Below are 27,247 nucleotides of genomic sequence, written 5' to 3'. Positions count from 1 at the left end.
GCAGGATGGTACTTTAATGCCAGCTAGCGAAGCCCCTTCTGCCTGAAAAAAGTTTTATCAAAAATCTCGCTAAGCTTTTCAGAGTTTATAAAAAGTAGTATATTAGCGGTCCTTTCTTAAATGGGCCAAACTCCTGAACTTCTGAAGGTTGTGCAGCGTAGAGATCCCAAAAGGCATTCAACGTAAAATTTCGAATCGAATAACACTCCATTCGTGAAATTCAGTTCACACGATTAGACGCTACGTTGCGGTCAAAAAAGGTAACAAGAAGAAGAAGAATTTCTGAAAATGCGATTTTATTTGTTTCCATTTTTGGCAACGTATTACTCGAAAGCTATTTGATTTTGTTGTTGCAAAAAAAAATAACTCTTTTATACGAGGACATTTTCTTTATTTTAAAGAAAATTTTGTTATTTTATCTTTTATAGGAAAAGATGAAAAAATTGTCAAAAGTTATGCGTTTTATCGTGCCGTTCTTCACGATCAACCCTCATACAACTGGCTTAACGGTCAGTTTTAATTACTTGAACATTAACCCACTCCATAATTAAAAGACTGTTAATTAAAGAGCTAATACCTAAATAATTATCTATCGCTTTAAGAGAGTTATAAATACGGGTGACTCATATTTTGGGCCGTTCATACTAAGATATTATTGGAACTATGTAAAACATTTTATATATCACACCTTCACGGAACCTAGAAAAATAAAATGATCAAGACTTGCATCGTTTCCATCAAGCCAGCCATCTTAGACATGTGCAATGTAAACAAATCCTTTTCACATACACTTCGCCGCTCTAAACAGCAAACGATGGAAACACATCTTCACAGCTTCATTCATTTTTCACCAGCTTCTCTTCGCTTTCAGTCAGTCTGTCTTTTTGCACACTCAATCTAGTTACTCCAACCTAAAATGTTTTTTCAGTACCATTATTCAGATTCCCTTGTCATATACGTCACTCTCCGCCGCACTGTTCATAGTGTCCTTTTTTACATATTATTTCTTTCACAAGTTCTTATAACTCCTCCTTCTCCAACTCTTCTTTTCTCATTCCTTTGAAAATAATTCTTCATCAGGTCTTCTTCTCATACAACTACCAGTTCGTTCTATTTAGCATTTTCTTTTGTAGAAGCTAGGGTGTGAGATGAAATGTCTTCTACTATTTTACTTGAATAAAGGATTCTTTTTTTGAGGGTTTATTTAAAGGAAATAATAATAATAATAATAACCTTTCTGAGTCTATTTTTAATCAAGGCATGTTTGACTTTATACTTAATTTTTGCCTATTCTTACTGGCGCTTCTCAAAAGCTTGAATGTAAAGTAATTTTTGTTCTCTTGCTGCTGAAATATAGAATAAAAACCCCAAATTCCACAATAACCTGGAACAAAATATTCCAGAACGAAAAGGAGTTGATAAGAACCATTTCCACTAGTTCATCGCTGAAAGAAATTCAACACCTATTTGCTTAAATCTCTCCGTCTCTCTTGCCAACTAATTTTGACTAAAGCTAAGGGAAATGGAATGGTATCATTTTCTCAGCCAAGCAAACCTTGAATCATGGCGACCCATGAAAAGTTCTATTTAGTATTCTCTGGGTTAACAAATCTTAAAGGTCGGAGCATACAAAGCGCTCCGGCTGCAGTGGAAGACGTTTTATTTGTGAGAAGGCTACAATATTTTGTTCCATACTCACTCACAAAAGGCGGTCTGTAACATTCGCCTAGAAAGGGACATCTCCGCGATAGATGGTGAACCTAAGCCTTATCCGCCCTTATCAGAATATATAAAAATATGCTTATATAAACCCCAATATTCACAAGCAGATCTCAAAAGCGACTGAAAGTCCTGAAAGATCGAATTCGATTCTCTACAAACTTGGAATTAAGGTTTAAGGCACTGATGGTATTGCGACTTTAATTGACGGAGTAAATGACTATATTCTTTTGTTGGGAGGAGTTCGCATTAGAGTTATTTAATCGTGACTTAAGTCATTACATTCAATTCGAAGGGAAGGAACAACCAAGTCTTAGTTTTAGAACTATGGCTATAGACCTTTGGCTGTAAATTGCAGCTACGATTATAAAGCCAAAACTCTCGCTTTCAGCACCCCAAAAAATCTATTCCAAAGCTCTTAATCGGAGGCTTTAGGTATTTGCGGAGCAGTCGAAAGCTCCTACTTTTAGGGGCGTCTATTGAGAAACCTATGAACTACAATTCTGGCCTCATCTTGAATGTAATAACTGCTGGCCAAGTAAGACATCACGAAGGGGTGCTTTATTTCACCTAACTACAGAAGAAAATCTGGAAAAAGTTATGAACAGCGCAAATATGGTCATGCTGAAGGCATCAGTTTGAGCTCAATAAACATTTGGTGAGCCAAAAAGAAAACGAGGCAATAATCTCATAATATTAACCAAGATTATAATGCCCAAAATCTATTTTTATTGGTGGTTTTGCCGCTAATGCAGTGGGAAGCGACAGCAATGCAATCTATTGATAGAATTCTAAGTTTGAAGAGATGTTGGTGCCAGATATTTATTTTAAATCTTAGCTAAAAGCCAACCAAAATGTTGATCCAAATTCGCCAAGTTAATTAAGAAATGGTATTGGTCTTGCACAAAAGACATTAGTGCTGTGACTTAAGGATGAAGTGAGATTGAATGATTTACATTCGCTTAAGAAATTGGCCTCTAAGGATCATTTAGTGCTCCAAAATGGAATCTTACATTGCTCAATCTTTAGTTAATATCGATCCGGACAAGCTATTTGTCTTTAAGATGATGAAATTTCCTTATTATTATTATTTTAAACCTAAGCGAATCCTAGACATTATTAAAATAGTCTACCATTATTTTCAGATTTGAAAGCTAAATTCAATATTCAAACTGGTGGTCATATTCTCCTTTATGCAGCTCATTTCCATATATATTAAGGAAAAATAAGCGAAAAAAATACAAAGAAAATTTCTATTCAATTTTAATATCTAGGGGCAAATTTTCTAATTTTACTTTATTCAAATAAAATAAAGGAAAAGCTGTTGTTATGGATTAAATTAAGAAATATGGTAATTCCCTTTATTAATTCGTAATTAACTAAAAATTCTTTACGCTTTATTAAATCTTTGCAGATTATTTTAAGAATTGCATTTAAAAATTCAGGGGAGCATCTTTAAATAAAACTTTGTCCCAATAAAATTTGTTTAGTTTTTAAATTTTTGTTATTTGAATTTTTATGTTGGTACTTTTAACTAATTTTTATCAAGTTGGTGAGGTCCATAACACTTTTCCCACCAAATATTTCTTTCTTACAAAGTGACCAAATCATTGCACAAAATGCGCATACGTACACATGTCATGATTGTGAATGACATAGCACGTCTTGTGGTAGTTTTGGTTTTAGTCATTGTCGGATCAGTTTTACTGTCCAAGTTGGTGGAACTCTCCAGCTACTGCTTGTTGTAGCAGTTCTTTTTACATAAACATGTCCACTGACTTGACTATAAAGTCATTTAATGTTAGCAATTCTATGCGCTATTATTTGATCGAGTCGTATGAACTACGGCGCTTCCGAGCCGCTACATGTTACTTACTTTGTTCTGTATGATCTGCAACTTATTCATCGCTGGCTTAATAGACTCCATCCATACTCAAGACAGTGTAGGTCTGAGTGATCGGACGAATATTGAAGTCTGGAGCAATGTGGTTTTAGTGTTACCTGCATCGCGTGTCTTAGGGAATTTATTGGACGAATCATTATCATATTGCATTGTTTTTTACAATGTAAACATTTACTCTACCGATTTTATGGAAATATAATTACCCAACAGGAAATTCAATCATGGATTTGACGTCAAAAAGAATTTGTAGTTTATATGCTAGTTCTTATTTATTTTCAAATTATAACACCTTATGTAAAAAATAGTTGCGATTTTAAAAGTGGCTGGCGCTGGCATCATTACCAGAAAATATTAAAGGGAATTAAGCTCGACAAAACTCAACCATAAACCGCTACCTGCGATTAGCTGGTAGGATCCAAGAAGCTACCGAAGTGTTCAACATCAGCTTAAGCAGACCAGAAAGCAACTTACCAACAAACCACCTTTAAAATCTAATTGCTTTTCGTCTCATCAAACGAATCATTTCTTGCTTGAGATAAAGAAATTGATTTGCTCATGTGTGCTCTGTAACTGTACTGATACAATAAAGAGCCATTTTCCTGAAGCTCGTGCGAAAAAAACAGCTATTTCCCGATTTAAATGTAAATCTTAGGTCAACAGGAAAAGAATACCCAAGGTGTGGACACATCGACAAGTGAAACGCTCTCGATGATAGAAGATTTAAATGTTAAAGTAATCAGACGCAGAGAATCTTTCACACTAAGCTATCCAATCCTCCCAATCTTGTTGCACGAACCCTCTCTTGCATTTCCCAGCCGACAACCCACCTACCGCTTGAAATGGCGATGGCCTCGAGTTCAAGCCGGACCTTAATTCATGGAGACAATCGCCTGCGAAAGCACAATTTCGATCTTTGACGCTATCATAATGCGGTTAGTGATATAAATTCATTTCGTTTGGACAAAATAGCAAACTGGAAAGTTTATTCAGTGACCACTCCTTCCGAAACTAGATTGTATCTTCACTCTCCAATTCTGCATATTCCAAAATTGAATTCAGTGTTCTTCTTGAAGTTTTTTACAATTTTAATTTTATCATCTGAAAGAAGAAACTAATGATTCACATCCCAGTGAATGATAACTTGATATTTTTTCTTATAAGTCAAAATAAAAGAAATTTTAGCTGTTTTTTATTAATATTATTTATTTAGGTATTTTCTATACAATTGTGTCATTAAAAATGGAATAATCAATTAGAATTAATCCCACAATATTAAGGAGAGTATAATCCTTGGCTTTAAACCCTTCACCCAGGGGAAAGATGAATTACCTCACTTATCATTTATGCACGTTCATTGACATCCCTCCAGAGGTTTGTAGCTTTGCTTGTCCTTGTCAGCACTGTGATTCACCCTCCTTTGGTAGAAGGGTAAATTTCTGTGGCCCAATTACTACAATGATTCAATAATTATTTTAAATTTAATTAACTAGGGAATATTATATTTATAAAGTAGGTGAAGTAATATCTACTTTACTTCAGGAGGCTTTACCTCCAACTATCAAATTAGGTGTCAAATCATTAGGTGATGGGGCGACTAACAAACAAACTTTAATATAATTTCTCATTTAACTATTAAATAAAAACCAAGAGCTAAACTCGAAATAGAACCCAACAATACATCTTAGTTTTGTAGACCTCCCCTCTAACCGCTCGGCTATCGTGATGCTCAATCTTTTTTATATATATTCTTAAATGACTGTTGTTACGGCGCAGCAGCATAAATCTCATTAAATAACAATTCGAAAGAAAAGATATTTTCTTGTTTGTGATTATTAGACAAATTAATAAAAATATAGCTTTTTGTTTGTCTCACAAGTGCAACATGAAAATGAAAATACGAGATGTTGAACTGAATTATAAACCTACTTCATTTCTTATCAGAATAATTATAAATTAAGATCTACTCAATAAGTAAATAATTCGACATAAATAATTGTCAAACACCTTTATTACTTAAAATGTAACTTATGTAATAATAATTTTTGCTTTTATTAGTTATTTCTTTCAGTAAGCGTTAATAAAAACACATGGCATAACCTATAATAATGAGAATTATTTAAAAATTTCAAAGAAAAATTTACTTTGTGATAATGATGCGGCTCCAGAACAACACCATACTCCATGTTGCCTTGCTCCGTGGAGCCGGATACAGTCTTAGCACCTCCTCCTTCCCCTCTGGCTCTCTTCCAATCTTCCAGATCCACCGCTTCGTCACTATTAGACAGGAATAAACAGTGAAGGTAGGTTAATAAAGACACTAGAAAAGGTTACGTACAAAAATAAGTGTCATTCCATTGTTGGGAGTAAAACTCGCTAATGAGCGATTATCGCCCACTCGTGCCCCTTTCTAAGACAATCAACTATAATTGTCACTCTTGTTGATTTGAAAGAAAAGAAGAATCTTAGATAAATTTCTATCTGGATCAGTAATCTCGGAATTAGGTTATTTTTAGAAGATGATTTATTATAACTCGGTGGAAATAATATACCAAAAATTTACCATTAATTTATTGTCATATCCTCCACATCGCAAAGCGACTTCTTAGTGTCCTCCCACATCCTGCAATAATTGGCTCTGCTCAAAGCCTTTAAGAAGAGAGACTTCCAATAAAAGTAGTTAAGGCTCTAATTGTCAATTCTTTAACTAGTCCGTTAGTAATCGCCTGTTTTTATCAAACGAGGCTTAACGTCCACCTAACACTTGCCTTTAGTATTTAATAAGTTTTTAGGAGTCATTCAGCATACTAGAGAGATGAAGTATATTATGAAGGTTAAGATTGGAAAATCAGTAATGGTAACAAATATTGGTCAGAAAAACTATATTTTATACAAAAAATGAACATTTTTCGCAATTGGAGAAACTTTTTTAGGACATGGACTGCATAAAGTGAAATGAAACAACTTTTTCTGCATTTATTCACCTTAATACTAGAATGCATTTTTAATTTGTAGAGTTGTTTAATAAATTAGTGTATTTAAAAGTTTGGCGTTTTTGATGGGCAAACTCTAGAATAAAAAAATGTTACAATATTATTATTAAAAAGTGCAATATTGATTTTCAAAGTTGCTCTGCACTAACTACTTTCGGATTATTCGCTTACTATTCACAACATTCAGAGCTTTAAAAAATTCTATTAAGCACTGACAAATATACATCTGCCTACAGCTTCAATTGCAAGTTTTAAATCCTCATCAATTCCCAAATCAGAATGCTTTCAATTGACAAGCTCAGCAAAAGTTAGATGCCTGAGTTTCGAGAGTGAACAAAATTTCCTGAATACTAGAATTACATTTGCATGCCTAATTTAAAAAAAAAAATCAAAATAAATTCTACCTGGAATTCGATCTTTTACTGCTGTCTTTTTTGCCAGCTTGTAAGTTCGGTAGATCCTTTTGACGCTTCTCTGTTTCCATCCAGATCCGGTAATACAGGAAACACATGACCGTCACTGGTACATAGAAGGCAGCAATTGCTGTTCCAAATGTAATATAATGATTTGTCTCAATAAACTGGATATAGCATTCATTGTCAGGAACAGTTCGCTGTCCTTCTATGTAAGGCCAGGAATAAATCCATGGCGGCCACAGAAGAAGCGATATTCCCCAGGCGCAGGCTGTAACAAAAAATAAGGATGTTTTTGTTGTCTAAGCAATGTACAAACCATAGCTGGTTAATGTTGGCAAGAACGTTTTTATTGGCAAATAAAAATGAAAGCTATAACTACAAACATTAAGCAGCATTAAAAAAAAAATTAACTATTTTTGTGTATGAATGTTATTGGACCTCAGCAATGTTGAGTATGACTCAGAATAATACACTTAACAAGAGAGATAATATTAATAATTTTTAGTGGACCATGAAAAATCCATGGCATGACGGAATTCAAACCCTAAATTTGGTCCGGTTAGAAAAACAGAAAACCTTTCAGCTTTTTCCGCCTGAAAAATAAACCTGTTACCTGAAATTGAGTTCTTCTATTTAAATATTCCAAAACAATATTTTTTCAAATTTAAAAAATGGCACATTTACACTTTAGACATACTAACTCATCCTAACACCACACTTCTCACATACACAGACGACACCGCCTAACTGTCTACTAATTATGATCCTGTAATAGCTCACAGAAATCTGCAATCTCATCTTTCCTCATTAGAACAGTGGTTCAAGAGATGGGCTATAAAGCTTAATGAAACCAAGTCGCAAAACCTTCACTCTTCGTTGCATTATTCTTCCTCCAGTCATTTATAACCTAACACCTTTGGGCTTTACTTAGACCGAAGACTTTCTTGGAACCCCCACACTAGACTTAAAAGAACAGAACTAAACAGACGATATCGACTACTTAAAAGACTCTTAGACGATAGATCAAAACTATCTCTGGACAACAAAAGACTGATTTATACTTCTATTTTGAAACCCATCTGGACGTATGGAATAGAGCTGTGGGCTTCAACCAAACGCTCCAATCTCCAAAGGATTCAATCGCTACAATCTAAACTATCGTAAACGCTCCATTTTATGCCTCCAACCTGACTATACACACTGACTTTAACATTCCTTTTGTAACCCAAGTTGATAAAACACGATACAGAAAACTCCACTTCAGCCTGCAATCTCATATAAATCCTCTAGCTAAAAATCTTTCTTCTAGAACTCTTCCTGACAACTCGACAAGACGTCTTAAAAGACAGTGGCCTCGTGATCTCCTCTCAAGTGAAGAGAGTGACTAACCATATAATGTTTTGGAGTGTTACCTCTGGGTAACTTCTCCACTCATTTACTTCTACTGTTCACTGTTATTATTGTTATTTATAGAGCTAACGCGCTGATTGTAGCACAATAAACGCAAAAAAAAATAAAAAATGGCACAGAATATAACAAATACAGTATTAATCAAATAAATCGTGAGCGTGTTTTAGCCCAGATTTTGTTGTCCATAAATGCCTCACAATAAATCTTTTTCTTTGTTTACAATAGCGTTTAGCCAGGTATTGTCGATAATTTTCCATTGACGGTATTGTAACAGTCGGAAACTGGAAACAAAATAATTTAATTTTACACAGAGAAAATAATGTATAGAACCAATCATTGGAACAAGTAAATTTTACTTTTACTATGATCAACTAAAGTTGTAGTAAAAAAAAGTTTGTACTCGTTTAAATGAATTTTTAAATAATGGTTCTTTTGCTATTTCCGGTTTCCGAACACAGGGAGAGAACGGCTACCAGAAATGAGTGAATGCTATTGCCACTGCTGGATGACCCCTTTGTAATGAACCAGATTTAAATTGTAGCTAGCCCAGACTATGAGCATGATTAGGGAAAGGAACTAATCCTCTTGCACTTCTTGCTATAGAGGAAGTTGACTAAACCTGGAATTCCTGTTCCGGCTATAAAGATTTTTTTTTTAGAGAGGAAATTGTATCAAATATTCTTTGTATTCAAAAACCCAATAGTTTAAGATTGCAGTTCCGGATTCAAAAGATTTATTTTTAAAAAAAACTTCGTTTTAGTTAACTCATTGCTTTAAATACATCCGTAACTTTATATTACTGTCGAGTTCCGGATTTTTATCCGTCATCACATAAGCTAATTCCCATAATGTTCCCTACAGATGGCAGAATCATCCCTTGGTTTAAAGCGGAACTTTATAGGGTTTTACGATTAGCTGAGAACTTCCCCAAAAATAACTTTCTCAACAGAAATCTTAAAGTAATCAATTTTATAATTATTCTTATTGGATGAAGTTTAAGACAAAAAATTCTGGAACAATTGTTTGAGAGAATTGAGAAAAACTGAAAAATTGATTCCTGAATTGATTCACTCATCAGCTTAACAAGTTTTTGACCAATCTAGATTCAGAAGAAGAACAAAAAGAATGCCAAGTTTCAGCTTTCCACAAGTTTAAAGAATAAACAATTTAAACTGAATATTTATTTGAACTAAGATTTTTTTTTTTTAAGCTAAAAGAATGGCCACCAATATTTAGAGCTGCTGCAAACAGTATAAATGTCGGTACCATTGTCTCTGAGACAGATGTCTTCCGGCATGTTGCCCAGATACTTTTACTTCATTTCCGTATTCTTTCACGGATCATTGCGCACTTAAGAGCTGAAAGAAAATCGAACAAGCTAGCTGGTTGTAAAAATAGATAGTTATTTTCAGTTTTCGGAGAAAATAAAAGAAACCATTACAAATCGACTCACCATTCGTCCTCGTAAGTTTAAACAATATTTCTGCCGGTTACTCAGTAATTTGAAAATATTTTATTACCCATAAAATGTCAAAATAATATTTAGGAAAGTAGCAGCCATTCATAAATTTTAGCCAGAAACTTCTAAGTACAATCCAATTTATATTTAGATGATAAACAATTTAGTTTTAAAAATAGTAAGTATTGCAGTATAGAGAAAATAGCCAAAGATGATTTCGTAGCGAAAAAAAGAATCTTCCAGAATCGAGAAACGCTGGGTGAACGTAATTTACTGGAAACTAACAATACTTTTAGTTGTAGATTTGGAGAAATAGAGGTCCAGCCATCCGGTGTTTTGTGTAAACCAGACGCCTTACGCTTCCCGAAGACACGAAATTAGTTTTATACAAAACAAAAAAAAAACGCGCTTAGTTAGTTCCATCAAGCTACATTAAAAATTAAGTTCCGGTATCGCTTAGTGGTATCTAAACGAAATATAAGGGTTTAAGCTTTCTGCGGTTCATTGTTTTTGGGATGCATACACACACACTCAAGACTTTTCGTCCCAAAAACCACTTTCTCCGACCCAAGGGACTCATTAAAAAGATTGAACACTCACAACAAAACTCTATATGATAAATCTGAACTGTTTCTGAGATTATACCGTTTTATAATTGTCTGTTCATTGATTCGCAAACCCTAGATTTAAAAACAGGTTCAGAAGGTTTTCAAGTACTTAATTTTGAAAGATGTATTTTCTCACATTTGCCAGCTTGGTCTAAAAATAGAAAAATTTAATAACTTCGTTATCATTAGGTCAGAGATTATCTCACAGGTCGATTACACAGAGTTTTAATTTAAAAAAAAAAAATGAGTGATAATGAATTAGCAATACGATAAGATACATTACAGACGATTCGTGACAATGAACAATAATATTACGTTTTTACCGTACAGAAATATTTTACATTTAAATGGTTAAGGAAGGGGCCAAAAACCTCAAAGATCAAATTGACTTCACTATTTTGAGGATCTTTCTAAGTAAAGCCATTTTTTGAGGGGCTGTTGTGGATACTTTTGGCTTAAAACTAAATAGAAATTTGGTGATGTATTGTTCACTTCCAGTTGCTCAAAATATTGCTCGGATCAAATTTTTAATACTTAGTTTTTCACCAGAAACGAGTTTTGAGATCTTTCTTTGATTTTTTTTTTGTTTAATTGATTCAAATTTGTGCGAACAATGAAATAAGTTGTAATCGTGAAATTTTATACTTAATTATTTCATAAACTTTCGTCAAAGTTAGAATTTGCTTTTACTGAATATCGTCATTTTGCTTCAATACATAATGTTTTCTAATACGTAATTTACAAAACAATTTTGATGGGTAGCGACATTAAGTTTGCATTTTACTTTCGATGTCAGGATCAATTTTGGTTTTGAATTCGAAACTTTTTTTATAAAATATAAAATAATAGTGGCGAAGAAATCAGTTGCCCACCCAGATCTGGAAGGTTGTCTGGCATTGCTAGTAAAGACAAGTTGTCTTGGGGGTGTTGGAGCAAAGAAGAAGAGAATTGTGAAATTTTCAACGGTTCAAGGCTGGAAGTCCATTTCAGGTCTTCGAAACTGGAACACAATTAATAGCTCAAGAATGTTCAAACAAACCAGAAATTTAGAACAATTCCATCATTAAGAGTATTTAGCGGAAAGATTTATGTTTTATAGGGATAATGTTTCTCTTGTCCTTTAACACGGTTTTAGTTCATCAACTGAAGATTTAATAAAAAGTTCAAATAAAAGTTTTGAGAAAAATAATCTAAATGACTTAAAAACTGGGATCCCATTGATATACTGTGGGCAATTATTTTCACATTTTACGGGAAATTAACCTTTATTTATAAATTATAAAACTTATTTATTTGGAAAAATATTATTAGGTCTTAAATTGTGAACACTAACAATATTTTCTCTCACTGCAGAGATTACAATTTAACTAACAAATTTTCTTCAGAAAATTAAGTATCTTCTGACACTTTAGGGTTCCTACAATTTACGGCAAACATGGCACTTAAGGAAGAGAGAACAGATATTTTATGAGGCTGTGGATTTAGCTTTATGTACCCACATTCTGTGAGTCCACAAAGTCGTTTGATTTCCTGGCCTCAGGTTGTCGGGAGACTTAAGGGCCATATTTAGACGAGGGAAACCTGATGAGAAGAGAACCCTGAGTAGGACAGTTACTTATTCAGGAGGCGACATCGGAGTTTTGACGCTCTAAAGAAGACAAAAGTAAACTACATCCTTAAACAGCATCTCTGACGAGTGCAGGAGAAATAAAAAATAATATGAAGATTTTTGAACAGCACACTGAAAACTGGGAAAATTTTCCAGCTTGATTTTTCGTTCTCATGGGTGGGGAAAAATGGTATTGTGACAAAAAGAGAGAGAAAGGAATACATTGTAAGGTTGTCGCTGGAGCCATTTTTTTTTATTTTTTCCCATAAACTGGAATATTTATCAATAGAATACCTGCATCAGTGCCAAGCATAAGAGTAACGCCCACCTAGCCACAACTTTACAAGCTGCACCCACAAAACTTTGCTTGGCACCAAGCAGAAAGCAGGCGATGTGACGTCAGCGCTTAACTTCAATTTATTTTTTGAAATGTGAGAAAATAACCCATTTCTCAAGAATGAAGATAGTGTATTGATCTGTAAAAGGTAGGACAAGGGGTTGAAAAAGAGGAAATAGGCAGACAGTCGGACCAGCTGGAGGCGGCAGGGTGATGTCGTCCTGGGGGCGGTTGTTTACCTGGTCGAAAACATTTTTTTTCATCTCTCTTCCTCCCTCATTCTTTCCGTTTTTTATTTTTTCGACCAGATCGTGTGCCAGGTCCCCTTCCCTTTATCCTCCTGTGAATACTCATCTAGCCCTTTCTTGACCATCAGTAAACTGACCTTGCCCTAATCCAGTGAGGGCAATCTTATTTAACTCGAGTTAAGATTAAATTTATCTTTATGCTAAGCCTTAACCCTTCTACAATTTAATCTATTTTATGCATGAAATACTCTAACGATATAACCATTATTCTTTATGTTTGCTGCCAGTAAATTACAACTAGCTATTCTACATACATTTTAAATTGCATTCTATATTTGTCTTCTATTTTATTAATTTGATTTATTTTAGTTATTACTTATTATATAATTAGATTTGTAAAAATCATTTCTCGCATTTAGGAGCTATGTTGTTTAAAAAGAGATAATTTCTGAAAATGCCTTTTTTACCCAATTTCAGAAACATTTTTCTTAAAATCTATAAGGTCTGGGTTGTTGCAAAAAATTACAGTTATAAAGGAGGATTTGCCCATTATTATAAAGAAAATTTGAGAATTTTCTCAAATAGTGTCAAAAGTTTAATGTTTTCCAGCGTTACATTTTTACGGGCAGTTTCTGACATCAACCTTTATACAGTCCTACGCGATAGTTTTTATTTTACTACAATCTTGAAGGTCCTGATGAGTTTTCTATTGGTGGAAATACTTTAGTCTTTTGGAGTAACAAGTCTAACGTGATAATTATGCCATTTAGTACTGCGAGCAGTAGAATTGATGCTATCTATTGATTGCTTTTATGTTTGTTTAACTAATTGTTTAATTAATTTAATTGCTAAATTAATTCTAGTATAGCAGAGATTAGGCAGGAACTTCGACGAATCTGGGCGCTAAACATTGAAAGACAAACATATGCTCCACTTCTAACTTCCTCTTCTCCATTGCGCCTTACAGTGAGTTAAACTTAACTAACTTCAATGTAAATTAATTTCTTGAAACCGCTTTTTATTATATAATTTCAAAAAACTTTGGTCCTTTCCTTGGAGTAGACGTCTATCTACAAAAGCTTCAAATCTGGTGGAACATCTGTCCAACATTCTCTTATTAAATACAAATCACTAAATTAATTACTAAATTTTCAGTTGTTTAACTGAACAAAACTGTTCAAATGTTCAAATCAGTACAAAACTTTTCCATTTATTTACTTTGCCAAAATAATCCTCTTTTATGGTATAAAAAGTTGATCTAAGAAGACCTCAGCTCAGTTACAGGCGACGTTGTTATTTAAGAAACTATCATCGTAGAATGAGTTTTACGGAGGACTAACTTTGTACGGAATAACATCCTGATGGAAGCAAAATTTCTGTTCACCTTATTTGGGTTGTTTAAGGTACGAAATTATGTGCTGAATTTTGAGCCTGTAATTTAGAGTTGAATGTTAGAGATCATGGTGGCCTTTACTTGGGCAATCTTTAGTAATCTAAAGTTAATATCGTTCCTTGTTACTTGTATTTATATAAATTATGGGGTGCCTTCCTATTTCCTATTTACCTGCGCCTTAACTTTTGTTGAAGATCAATTGGAGTCAGGACCAGTTGACATCATTGCAACTCAATGGCGAAGAAAATTAGCGTTCTTAGTGAATGTTGAGACATTTAATCGCAGAATTTAAAAGATTTTTTCAAATTTAAAACTTTTTCTGTTTCTGATCTACGCTAGCCACTAGACTGAATTTTGAATCATGGCTACCGAACGAAGCTTCTGAATTACTCCTTAGCTTTCTACATTGTATATCAGTTCTAAATGCTTTGATTCTTTTACTCGGAGAATTTTTCAAGAAAATAGCTTTGGACTTTTATTATTTAAATTAAGATGCGTTAACTTCTGAGGTCTTTGGCCTCGGAGTCTTTTTTGAGAGCACTGGCGGTCTCCAGACAGTGTATTGTTACATACGTACAGTATTGTCCATAATCTGTTGTAGAAAAGGCTCCTAGATGAAGGAAATCTAAATGGCAGGCGACAGCTATATTGAGAACTGCATTCAGAAAAATGCAGAACATTTGCTGATCGAATAGTTGATCTCAATTGCAGGGATCCATACGTGAGCTTCTTTATAATTTACATATTGAATCTAGCAGTGTATAGGTGCAATTGCATGACTATTAGTTACATATGAAAACATGCCGTTTATAGGTTACTACTTCGAAAGGGAATATTTTACATCCGGGCTCTTAGACTCAGTGGACGTTCAGGGAATACAGAGAGAGAGGAATCTAAATCTCGGCAGATGATTACGAGCCGTTCAAGAGTTGAATGTAAATTACCTAAGTGTAGTTCGGGCTACAGCATTGGCCCATTTAGCAAGCCTAGTTACTTACGAATGGAAAGCCACGATTCTACATCTTTATTAAGATTAACTATTAATTTTGTAATATAAATTAGAAAACCCGTAAATACCACTTTACTTTTGGATTTTCATTTTTAAATTTTGATTTTCTCAAAAGCAACTATTTTCTTTAAAACTGGTCTCCTCACGCCAGCACCTGAAGATCCACCATTTTTATTTGAAATATTTTTACAGAGAAATTTGAATATTAGCTCCTGTATCAGTATGGTGAGAGAATGAAATTACCTCTAAAGTTCTATTTCAGCGTTCAGTACAATCCTACTACTATGTAATGTAGTTAATAACTCCGTATTTGCAGAAATCTATATTATCCGCAGTGTGATTTCTTGAATGATTTCTTACATGATTTACGTATTCGTAAACCAATGGAGCAGAAATGTTTAAACTGTGAATACTACATACTCGAGTAAAAACTTATCAATTTTACTTAAAACGTTTTTCGTGAAGTGATTTGTTTTAGAAGGGTTTCAAGAAGAGGAAGGCTTTTGGGTTTTCCTGAATGACAATTCTATGGGGGAATCGGAATTGAGTTTTCATTTCTTATTAGCTCTCTTTCGATGTACATTTATGTTTTCTTAATGTTACTTAATGGTTGTAATTATAATTAAAAATGTGTTTAGAGGTCAGCAGTGCTGGATATATTTAATATTATCTGTCGTATCACCGTAAAGTGTACTTTTCTGCACCTACTGCAGTCTTAGACATTGCCATCATAACTGTAAGGCTATGACATAGCTATTTTGTGTATTTGAGGAAGTAAATATAACAATGCAACGTCCGTTTCAGCAAGGGTAGTGTGAGACGGAAACATAAGTGAAGTCGAAATCTCTACTAACAAACTGTTTGATCTACCTCTGATAATGGATGAAAGTGCAAAGCCAGTCATCTTATTTGGGTTATTTAAGGCACGATTTGCTAAATTTTGAGTCTGTAATTTAATGTTGGAGCTTATAGTTCTTGGTGGCCTTCACTTGGGCATTCAATAAAGTTAGACATGCGTCCAACGATGGATAAAATCAATCAAAATCAATGTGTGATCAAAATGGTTTAATTCAGACTACAAAAATAAAACCACACAAATGGATTGCGATCATAACCATTGACATTAATGCTGAGAAGCGTCAGCATTTTCTAAGGCTAAACATGGCAATATCGAAGGCTAGAGCAGACTCTAAAAAGTACAGTTTAGGTGACACACTGAGAGCCCAATTTTACAGTTCTCAGGTAATGTAATGCAATTTTCATAAAACAGATCCAGTAAATTCTTCCAAAATGAATAACATGGGGTATGTAGGGACTATATTCTTTTACATGAACAACTCGGGAGGACTTAATTTTCTCAACCTCTGGAAGATAAAATTTAATAAAAGAGCAAAGCGGAAACAACAAAGCTAGCAGCTTCCCCGCTTCTTCTCTTTTCATTTCTAAATTTAAAATATCATATTTCTCATTGAACGCACAAACTTCTTTTCCTCCCTCGCAATAACTTCCTTGTTCACTTTCCTTGCAGCGCCTTGGAGCATCTTTATTATTTCCTCATTACCATGTAAGATGTTATTATTAGAACTCATTGGGTCCTTACGGTCATGCAATTCCAGGACTACCAACTTTAAAATAAACATGCCAACAGTAGCTGCGAATTAGGATTACGGTTGAATTACTTGGAGTAAAAGGAGCGAACTTCCTCACATTTTAGTAGAAGCAGGATAAGGCATATCGTGATGTTTTACAGCATTTATGCCAATTCACGCCTCCTCAAGGAATATATATATATATATTTAAGGCGAGTCAATAAATGAGGCCATTGGCGCCTGCAGTTTTCTTCAGCCAATGTTCTCCGTTCCACCACTGTAAGAATCTCCTAGGAAGAGAAAATCTAAGAACCAACAGCTGGAATCGAACCCAAGATCTCCTCTTTGGAATGAACATGGTTTTTTCAGATTTTCAATAATCACGAGTTGGTTTCAGAGACAGATATAGAAACGGATTAACCTGTCTGAGGAAATATTGTAAGAATGGGACTGACTCTTTTTTTTTTGTTTTAGTTGTAGTTGCAGTTTAAGGAAATATTGTGTTAAGAAAATTAGTGGTTTGCGGGAAAATTTCAAATATCTCAGTAAACTTTTCACTCCCACTTCCATGGGCAAATTTCATCGTAAGTTAAAAAAGAAGGAAGAAAATTTTTAAATTTTAAATATCTAAATAAACGGTCAGATACACAAATTCTAAGCACTGTTTTGACTTGTTATGGGAGGTTTTTCCCTTAAATAATGGTTGGACTCTTTGCTCGAATATAGCAACTAAATTTAAAGAAAATCCTTGGAAAATTTTGCTAAATAAAAATCCGATTTTCTCAAAGCAAATTTTCCTCAAACTTCACCGGAAAAACAGAAGTAAGATGATCAAAAAGCCATATTTCACTTTATTTAATCTGGGAATTTAAACCAATTGAAAAACTGAATTAATTAAAGACGCTGTCAAACACACTGTTCAAAGCCATAACTGCAACTTCTAAATTAAAATAAGATGTTTTTTATCTTAGATTAGGTTATTAATGTGATGCGAGGAATATCAAGTACTCCATCACAAATCGCGATTAGATTTAATGTGTGTGATTGTATTTATTTGGATGAATGTATTTATATGCATGAGTGTTTTTTGTTAGAATGATAGTTTTAGTTTAGAATGAGCTAGTGTAGTGTCTTACAGCAACATTGTCAGGTGCGAAGGACCTTAGATGTTGAGCACCTTTAAAAAGGACACAATAATAATAAAAATAAGATGATTTTTCAATCCAGTAAGTCTACTTCATCGGCTCAGTCGAAGGAGGCATTATTATTGAAAAATACTAAAGCATTTTTTAAAGGAAAAGTGCAGTAAATATACATGAATTTACTCCTAAATTTGTAAATAAATCAAAACCTTTTATTTAATTAATATTTCTAAGGGAATTCCTTGAATTCTTCAAGGGCTGATTCAATTAATTACTTTTGCCTAAAGTGCTTGGAAACAGGACTCAATCAAAGTAGACTACAATAGACTGCGATGTTCACTAGTTTATAATTTTTAGAAAAAATTGAATTAATTAAAAGTTTTTTATATCTTAAATTCTTCACATTTTTTTTATCGAGAGGTCACGAGTCAAATTAGAAAATTTCATTTCCTGTTTAAGCGGAACTACAATTACGCCATTCCATATCTAACGCTTATAACTATAGAAAGAATTCAGTCCCTCACATGCTAAACTTCCTCACTGGCATAAACCAGTTTTTTTTAAGTCTCCTAAAAAGATTAAGAACAAGGGACATATCCTGGTGAAAATTAGGTATCGAAAATTTCACATGAACGCAATAAAGTAAAAGTAAGAAAAAGAAGAAATATTAAAGTTAAGCTTTCAATTTGCAGAAATTGAAAAATAAAGTTTTTATGGAGATTATTATTAATTAAATTAAATAGTTAGGCGAAAGAAAACGGTTGGGCATAAAATCTAAAGCTGTTGTTTCAGTTTAAATGACATGTGACGTATTCAGTGACAGCAAAGCACACAACTCATACTCTATTCCTACCACTCTCTCTCTCTGCACTACTAACCATCAAGTTTCAGCACTCTTCACGGCGTCCCAGGATAACCGCGGAGTAATGGGGGATGGTATTATACGATGGGGTATACGGGCAGGTTGTGAAACTGTTGAAAGTTGTTCATTTAAACAAGAAGTACGCATGCGCATATTCAAACTACTCTCTTTCTGTCTCGCTCGCCCAGACTGTCAGGCAAAGTACTGGAGGGTTTACTGCTCCCACTTCCAGCCGTCCTGCCTGGATAATGGCAATGGAAATCATGAGGACTTTCAAGCCCTTACTCACGCTGTCGTCTTCATCCTACCATACCACTCATGGACTCATCACTGCATCATTATCATCAACTCGACCAAGTGGCACAACTTAAATACTTATACTAAGGAAAGAAAAGAAAGATATTCTTATCTTATTTGTGAAGAAGTTCGCATCAACAGGTAAGGAAGAAAAAACGGAATTATATTAATTAGCCTCAAGTGTGATTCGTTGAAGAAATGTTGCATTAAATACTTCATTAACTCATCTTCTTTAACCCAGTTTCTGATACTGAAGAGCTTGAGTTCGTCCTCTAAATTCCCTAAAATTCTCTTCGCCTTTGACTACTAATTGCAGTCATCTTTAAATATTATTGCAAAAACAATGCGATACAAATAACCATTTCATTTCAATGAAATTCATTGAAAAAACAAAAAAGTTCCATTAGCGAGTCTGCGGGTAGAAGTGACAGATAATGAACTAGGCTCCCATGTTGGGATGCCGAGTCCATCTCTACCTCTTACTTTTCCCCTTTCTAGGTGCTTTTAGAGCTCACATCCGGTTGGAGAGTGTTTCCTGATACAAAAGTAAGTTGAATAGTGATCCAGAGGCCTGCCGGCCAGCCCACAGTTCACAGAATAAGGCTTCAGCAACAATAACTTCAAATACTGTTGATAGTTTTATTCTAACGTAAACTCAATTTATCCTAAAAGGCTCATATCAGACCTCTTTTGTAAGAGTTTGTGAAAGGAAACACACATTTATCTAATGACGGATTAGATGATAGGGTTCACAATCGAGAAACAGATAAAATGGTAAAAGTGACTGTTTCCATCTCAAGATTATTGTTGCTCTGTTGTACGGAAAGCCTCTGAATCTTAACGTAGATCCGGATTCTAGACTCGACCCATTTGGTGGGCCCAGAGATGTTTAAATAGCGTTGGGTTTAGTCCCTCCCCATCAACCAACAATAATACATTCTAACCTCCTTTCTTATCAGGCCGAAGACCTTTACCAAAATCTTCCTCTGTTAAGCACGTTTGATCGTCAATGATGAACATAAATCTTGTTTCACAAGTGTGAATTCACAATACGCTAGAATGTCAACAGTCAGAGGCATTTATTGAAGTAATTATGTAAAGTGTTCTTGCCAGTTGCGAAGATGAACCCTAAAATGAATACTAACCTTGAGCTTCTTTAGTTTTAATATTCATACTTCGACATTTAATACTTTTTTTTAACACAAACGAGGCATATTTCTCCTGCCTCAGAACGCACTCGTTGTTTAGTACTATCGTTTGGCAAACCAATTTAAACGAATCAATTCTAAGATAAGACCTATGAAACACTAAATTTTGTACTTCTTTAATTATAAATTTCCAACTTTCTTACTTGATTTATTAATTTTAAAAGAAGTAAGAGCCCAGTTTTCTACATGAAAAATGTTTTTTCAGAAGAGCCTCGGACAAATTACTGCTGACTTAATTCAAGAGAAAGTTTTATATGAGAAAATGAAATTTATGATTTTAAAGCTGGTCCTAAGTTTAAAATACTTCTAGTAGAAGGGAACGAAAGGAATGTATAGCATGGATCGGGACTAAAACGGGGTAAACTTGTTTTCTAATTAATTTTTGATTAAATTAAATTTAACTTAATTAATTTTCTTTTTAAAAATTTACAGTTAATGTGAAGAAATAATAAAATTAGATCAGTTTACTTAAAATGTATACAGTAAATTTAATTATTATTTTTATCCGGTAGAAAAAACTAACTTAAGGATATTATTATATCAAAGGAATACTGTGTATATATATGTACATGTATATAAAGTAAAGTTTAGTTCAGTTATATAGTGAAGAAGGGTATACTTAGTACTAGCTTTTGGCAATCTGGCGGAAGTGAAAGGGGCGGGGCACAATAATTGGTTTATTTCTTATGTGGATGCGGGGTTTGATTGGGCGAGTGGTTTTGCAAAAGGGAGAGGCTGTAAAACTGGGTTTACCGGGGCATCTCTGGCCCCTTTACTCTCAATTCAATAATCTCAAACAGACCAACTGGCTGGTAAATTGCTTTAATCAACAAACGTGTCATTTCTCTTTCTCTATTCTCATTCTTTCTTCTTCTTTTTTGTTCTGTTCGGATAAAATAATAATTATTTTTTTAAAGAAACATTACAAAATAAGTTTCCGTAAAACATTGCTTTAATAGGGAAGAGATTAGCCCAGTAAGTCTGAAAGTGCTTTGGTCTGGATAGGCGAAAGTCCATTTCAAGTCCAGCTGGCTGTTCTTTAATTCTCTCTTTCTAGAAATCTCTTGCGGTCCATTGCGTTCTTACAGTTCATTGAATAATAAGTGACATTAAAACGTTTATATCATTTTTTTTTTAATTTATTTGTTAAGTTACACCAGCGCTAGATACACTATTTGTAACAATGACAATAACTGACTACTACAAACTCACTAATTGAGGGGAGAAGTTACCCGGTGATAACACTCCCTAAGTCGTCTCCCAGGATTAGCTACTCTTTTCAGAAGAGAGTAAATCGCGAGGCCACTGGCGTTTTAATCGTCTGGAAGGATGATCTGGATGGTGATGAGATGATAAATGGCGGACAAGAGGATTGGAATGAGAGTGCAAGTTCTGATGAAAATTTTTATAACGAGTTCGTGCAACCTGACCTACAAACGGATTTTCCAGGTCTGTGTGGATAGTTAGATTTGAAACGTAAAATGGAGCCGTTAACGATAGTGCGAAGAATTTTAGACTGAAGAGATTGAATTCATTGAAGATTGGAGCGTTTCGTTGAACCCCACAATTCATACCGTTCGTCCAGGCAGGTTTTATTGTAGTATAGAATTGTAAATCAGTCCTTTGTTATTAAGTGAAAGTTTTGAACGTTGGTCTAGTAGTCTTTTAAGTAGACGATAGCCGCCTTTTAACTTCAATTCATTTAAGTCGTGTGTGCGGGTTACAAGTCAGTCTAAATACAATTGGAATTGAGTCATAGAAGATCGGAGGAAGAGTGATGCGGCGGAGAGTGAAGGTAATATTTTGGGATTTTCCATTTTTTAAACCATTCCTCAAGAGAAAAGAGATGAGTTTGAAGGTTTCTGTGTGAAGTTACCGGATCAATGTGAGGAGAAAGTTATATCATATTAATAATGAAAAATTCTTTTAATCGAAAATGAAATTTTCTGTAAAGCAGCTGTAACTATTTCTCTAATACTCGACATTCTAACTACAATAAACAATCACTTTCAATTAAAATATTTTTCCGAGATAAAGGAGTTTAGTTTTTTTTCTTTCTTTTTTTTGTGGGGCCCCTATTCTTGCCAGCTAATATCACTCACCACTTCCAGATGTTGACATAAGGTTACTTACTAGAGAGAAGGTCTAGGAAAAGAAGTGGGGAATGACAGTTAGAGATCACTAATTCCTAATTACCTAATTACCTCAAATCATCACCAAATGAAGAAGTTGGGTTGGTTCTGATTATCTGATAACTACTAGCCTCTCTCGGTAAACCCAGATGAAAGAGCGCTGGCTATGAGTGAAAACCCCTCCTGTAGCCAAAAACTCCTTTCAGCTGTGCTCTCCATGGAGGACATATTTTTGCTTCAACGCTTGGTAACCGCTAGCCTCTCTCGGTAAAGCCCAGGAAAGGTGAAGAGCTGGCAAATTGGAATAAACACTCCCTAGTGTGCCCTCTCCTTCTAAAAGTATGCTTATCATCCTCAAAAACGTGGTAACAACTCGGCTTTTCTAAAAAAGTTCTTGCCTCCAAGCCTGTGTTCCTCTGAGGAGCGTCTGATGCCTCAATGGTTCCTTTTTTGATAGAGGCACCTTAGTTCCATCCATCCTTATGGATAGTTAGTATGATTGAGCCAGTTTTTGCCTGTGAGTACCTTAAATCCAAAAAAGTTATACCCAATAATGGCTACAATCTCTGAACGCCCTTAGGGATGTCGTCAATGAGTGTAGTTTATTTCTTAATCTCTCTTTCGAAGATTTTGGGCATTTTGAGGCAATAGATGATATATCTCCAAATTTGAAGGTTACATAATGTAACTTATGTTATGTTTTACTAACTTGTAACTTTATTTGACGGTAGTTTTAACCAGAATCTAAGATAACGATTCATGAATAAAAGGATAAGGATTAAGACTTATTAAGTTTTAAGAGTCATAAGTGGAATTCAGGTCCTACGAAGAAAGAATCTCGGACAATCAGAATTTAGCGACAATTCAGTATGGCCTGAAGTGTCTTAACGGGTTTCGAACACTTTTTGTGACACTGCAAAAAAGTCAGGCAAGTGTCAGGCAATCAAAAGGTCGTGGAATTATAGTTGGAAACCAGATAAGAAGCAGGTTAAAACAGGACATTCCCCCTAAATGCACCTCACGATGTTATTCCAATAAGGCGACCCTTTCTTTTTGAAATTCCACTGATTCATTACTGTCCACATAGTTGATTGTTTTTAATTTTTTTTTTTTTTTTTTTTTTTTTTTTTTTTTTTTTTTTTTTTTTTTTTTTTTTTTTTTTTTTTTTTTTTTGGCGCATCGACTGCTGAGGTCATTAGCGCCCCTAATCATTTTAATCTTCTCTCATCTTTTATCCACTCGAGCTGGGTCGGCACGCGTCACCTTCGGGCTTCCACATACTGCACCTTGCTGAGCAAGGTAGGGTGGAGCCCAGGTATATTGGAGTATATATCCCACTCATCCCCTCTTGTCCATCGATCCAGTCGACGAGGGGGAGAGTGGAATATATTCGTGCCTTCCCCTATTTACATTAACTTAAGATATTAACGCAAGACCAAAAGTGTTTTATTACTGAATATAAATAAACCTAATCTACCATAAGGAGGCTATTTCCTTAGAACTATGATAATGTGCAGTACTTTTAACAAATTTTCCTGCACATTCTAAAATAAACTTAGTCTAAAATTAACCTAGAGGGGTTGAAATACTTTTATAAAATTTCTTTCAACCCCGTACAGTGATCTATCCTAAACATTCATACAACTTTCTTACTAATAAATACATTCACGCTAATAAATACATTCACGCTTAAAATACATTCACGCCAATAAATACATTCACGCTAATAAATACATTCACGCCAATAAATACATTCACGCTAATAAATACATTCACGCCAATAAATACATTCACGTTAATAAATACATTCACGCCAATAAATACATTCACACCACATTTCACACAAGGGGAAAGTACTCGATATTCCTTTCCCCTTTAAAAGAACTAAACTATAAACTAACCTAAATGCTAACCTAAATTTTACAATATAAATTAATATGTCTTAAATATGTAAATAGCCTCCTTATGTAAGGAGAACCCTCTTCAAGAATAGCGCACTTGTCATGTGGCAGGCCTGCTCTTTCTCTTTGGCTACGCAGTGCCTGACACCCTTCCAGCACGTGCGACACTGTCAGCCTTTCTCGACATCGGGGGCACCTCGGCCTTCTTTCGGCAATGAGGAGGTACCCATGTGTCACACGTGTATGTCCAATCCTTAGCCTTGTCAAAATCACAGATTCGTGCCGCGGGTAGTTCTCGACTGTAGCGTTCCAAACACGTGGTTTAATTTCTTTTAATTTTTCGTTTGTGCGATCCCACTGCCCTTGCCATTTATTTCTTATTAGAAGTTTCATATATACTTTTAGGTCAGTGGGACGCACAGGGATGACTTCATCAGTAGTTGTAGAGGCGGCACGTTTGGCCGCCTCGTCCGCTTGTTCATTACCGGACACACCAATGTGGCCCGGGACCCAAGCGAACGTCACCCTTTGTCCACGTGAACGCAATTCAGATAAATAATAAAATATTCTGGAGACCAATGGGTCCGTCGAGAACTTATCCCGGAGAGCCATGACTGCACTTAGTGAGTCGGTTAACACCAACGCTTTATTATAATTTTTGTTTTTTATGAGCGTTATGGCCTGGCTAATAGCAAACAACTCGGCCGTGTACACCGATGCATAATGAGGGAGTGTCCAACTAAGGGTAACTCCCTCTGTGTACACAGCGCTACCCACACCGTTGCCCATCTTCGACCCGTCCGTAAAGACAGGTCGGAAGTCATAGTGAAAATTCATAATTTCTAATAATTTTTGTCTATAGACAACGGGGGGAGTTACTTCTTTTTTGTGGATTGCCAGGTCCATGCGGACTTTTGCAGAGGGCAATAGCCAGGGAGGGTCAGGAGCAAAACCCCAATTCATAACTTCTCCCAACTCGATGCCCTCCGCTGCTAAAATTTCCTTTGCCCGGACCCCGAGGGGCCTCGTCCGCGTGCGTTGGTGTCGAAATTCCATATCATGTGGGCTCTCAAATATGGCGGGGTACAAGGTATGAGACCGTTTCCCCCATATTCCGGCTGCGTAGGCCAGGGTGAGTTGTTCTCTCCTGAGCTGGGGTGGCAACATCCCTGACTCTACGTAGAGGCTTTGTAACGGACTGGTTCGGAAGGCGCCTGTAAATAATCTAATTCCTTCATTATAAATTCTATCTAGTAGTTTCAGGCGTGACTTGCGCGCAGAACTATAAACTGGGGCTCCATATTCTAATTTTGAACGGGTGAGTGTAATGAAAATACGTTTTAAAATTTCCCGCTCCGTCCCCCACTTATAGCTTCCCAAAAATTTTATTATGTCGAGGGTTCTCCTTGATTTTTTGCTAGTGTAGTCGATGTGATCCTGCCAGGATAACTTAGTATCGAAAATGAGGCCCAGGAAACGAACGTTGGGTTTGTACTGAATGGGTGTGCCTCCTAAGTATAACGTTGGAGCATTATGCTCATGTCTTAGTCGACAAAAGTGTAGGCACACCGTTTTAGTTCTAGAGAACTTAAACCCGTTTCTATTGGCCTCATCAGCCACTCTATCTATTGCCTGTTGTAGGAGTACATTAACCTCGGCTAAGTCCTTGCCTGCTAAATAAATGGCGAGGTCATCAACATACAATGATATTTTTAGGGGATCTCCTACAACTTCGGCTAAACAGTTGACCGCTATCGTGAAGAGTGTAACACTTAGAACCGATCCCTGTGGTATTCCGTTTTCCAGATGGTACTGGTCTGAGAGTACTGACCCCAGACGAACTCGAAACCTTCGTGATTCCAAAAATCCACGAAGGAATTTTGGTAATTTCCCTCGCAGACCCCATTCGTGACACTTCCGCAGAATCGCATACCTCCACGTTGTATCATAAGCCTTCTCGAGGTCAAAAAACACGGCCAGCACGTGCTCTCTACGCATAAATGCATTTTGCACATAGACCTCTAGGTGGCTCACTTGATCCAACGTGGAACGATGTCTGCGAAATCCCGCTTGATGCTGGCTATAAAGTCCTCTAGTTTCTAACACATATACTAATCTATAATTGATTATAGATTCGAGGACCTTACTCAAGCAAGTGGTCAACGAAATGGGTCTGTAACTGGAGGGATCGCTGGGATCTTTTCCTTCTTTAGGGATCGGTATGACAATTGCTTCCCGCCAACCATCAGGATATTGGCCGGTCTCCCATATGGTGTTGTATAACCGGAGGAGGCCTTCTTTTGCAGTTGCATTCAAATTTCGGATCATTGCATATGGGATTCCGTCCACACCTGGAGCGGAATCTCTACATTTCTTTAAAGTATTTTCTAATTCATGTATGGTTAGCGGTTCATTGTAAGCTTCACTGATAGCGGTTTCAAAATCGAGTGGCTGTTGCTCCACGTTACCTTTTCGCCGGAGGAATTCTGCCGAGTAATTTTGTGAGCTGGAAACTTCAGCAAAGTAACCAGCCAAGGACTCGGCTACCTCTCGCGGCTCGGTAACGACGACATCATTGATTTTTAATATTGGTACCGACGGGGTTTTTCGTCCGCCAGAGAGGGTTTTTATTTTACTCCACACCTCCTTCAAAGTCGTTGACGTGGAAATTTTCGACACGTAGGAGGTGAGACTTGCCTTTTTTGATTCATTGATTATACGCCTCTCTCTGGCTCTCAGTCTTTTAAAGTTTATTAGATTTTCATCCGTCGGATACCTCTTGAATCTATTTAAGGCCCGCTTTGTAGCTGCTATGGCGCTTTTACATTCTGGGGTCCACCATGGGACGGGGGTTCGTGGGACTCTCCCGCCAGCTCTCGGAATGGAACCACCAGATGCCTCCTCCAGGGCCTTGACAAACAGCTCGCTATCCAGAGTGGTATTTCCTGTAGAGGGTGGTATTACCACTCTGGCGGCATAAGCAGGCCAATTCGCCTTGTTGATGTCGTATCTCCG

General features: G+C 35.7%; 1 protein-coding gene across 5 annotated transcripts in view; it reads right to left on the bottom strand.

Annotated features, from left to right (window-relative positions):
* Positions 1-27,247, bottom strand: part of mAChR-A (muscarinic Acetylcholine Receptor, A-type) — a 154,336-nt gene that overhangs the window by 19,523 nt on the left and 107,566 nt on the right. For all 5 annotated transcript variants that reach the window (XM_074113815.1, XM_074113784.1, XM_074113800.1 and 2 more), the window contains exons 4-5: positions 7,017-7,296; positions 5,764-5,896 (exon numbers count right to left, since the gene is read on the bottom strand). In XM_074113815.1, coding sequence (XP_073969916.1) covers positions 5,764-5,896; positions 7,017-7,296 — 413 coding nt within the window. The remainder of the gene's footprint in view (positions 1-5,763; positions 5,897-7,016; positions 7,297-27,247) is intronic.

The sequence above is a fragment of the Rhodnius prolixus genome, unplaced genomic scaffold (genome assembly GCF_049639745.1).
Source record: "Rhodnius prolixus isolate KJV_2025 unplaced genomic scaffold, Rpr scaffold_1, whole genome shotgun sequence".
NCBI lineage: Eukaryota > Metazoa > Arthropoda > Insecta > Hemiptera > Reduviidae > Rhodnius > Rhodnius prolixus.
Note: the sequence above shows the minus strand (reverse complement) of the source record. Positions and strands in the feature narration are given on the sequence as shown.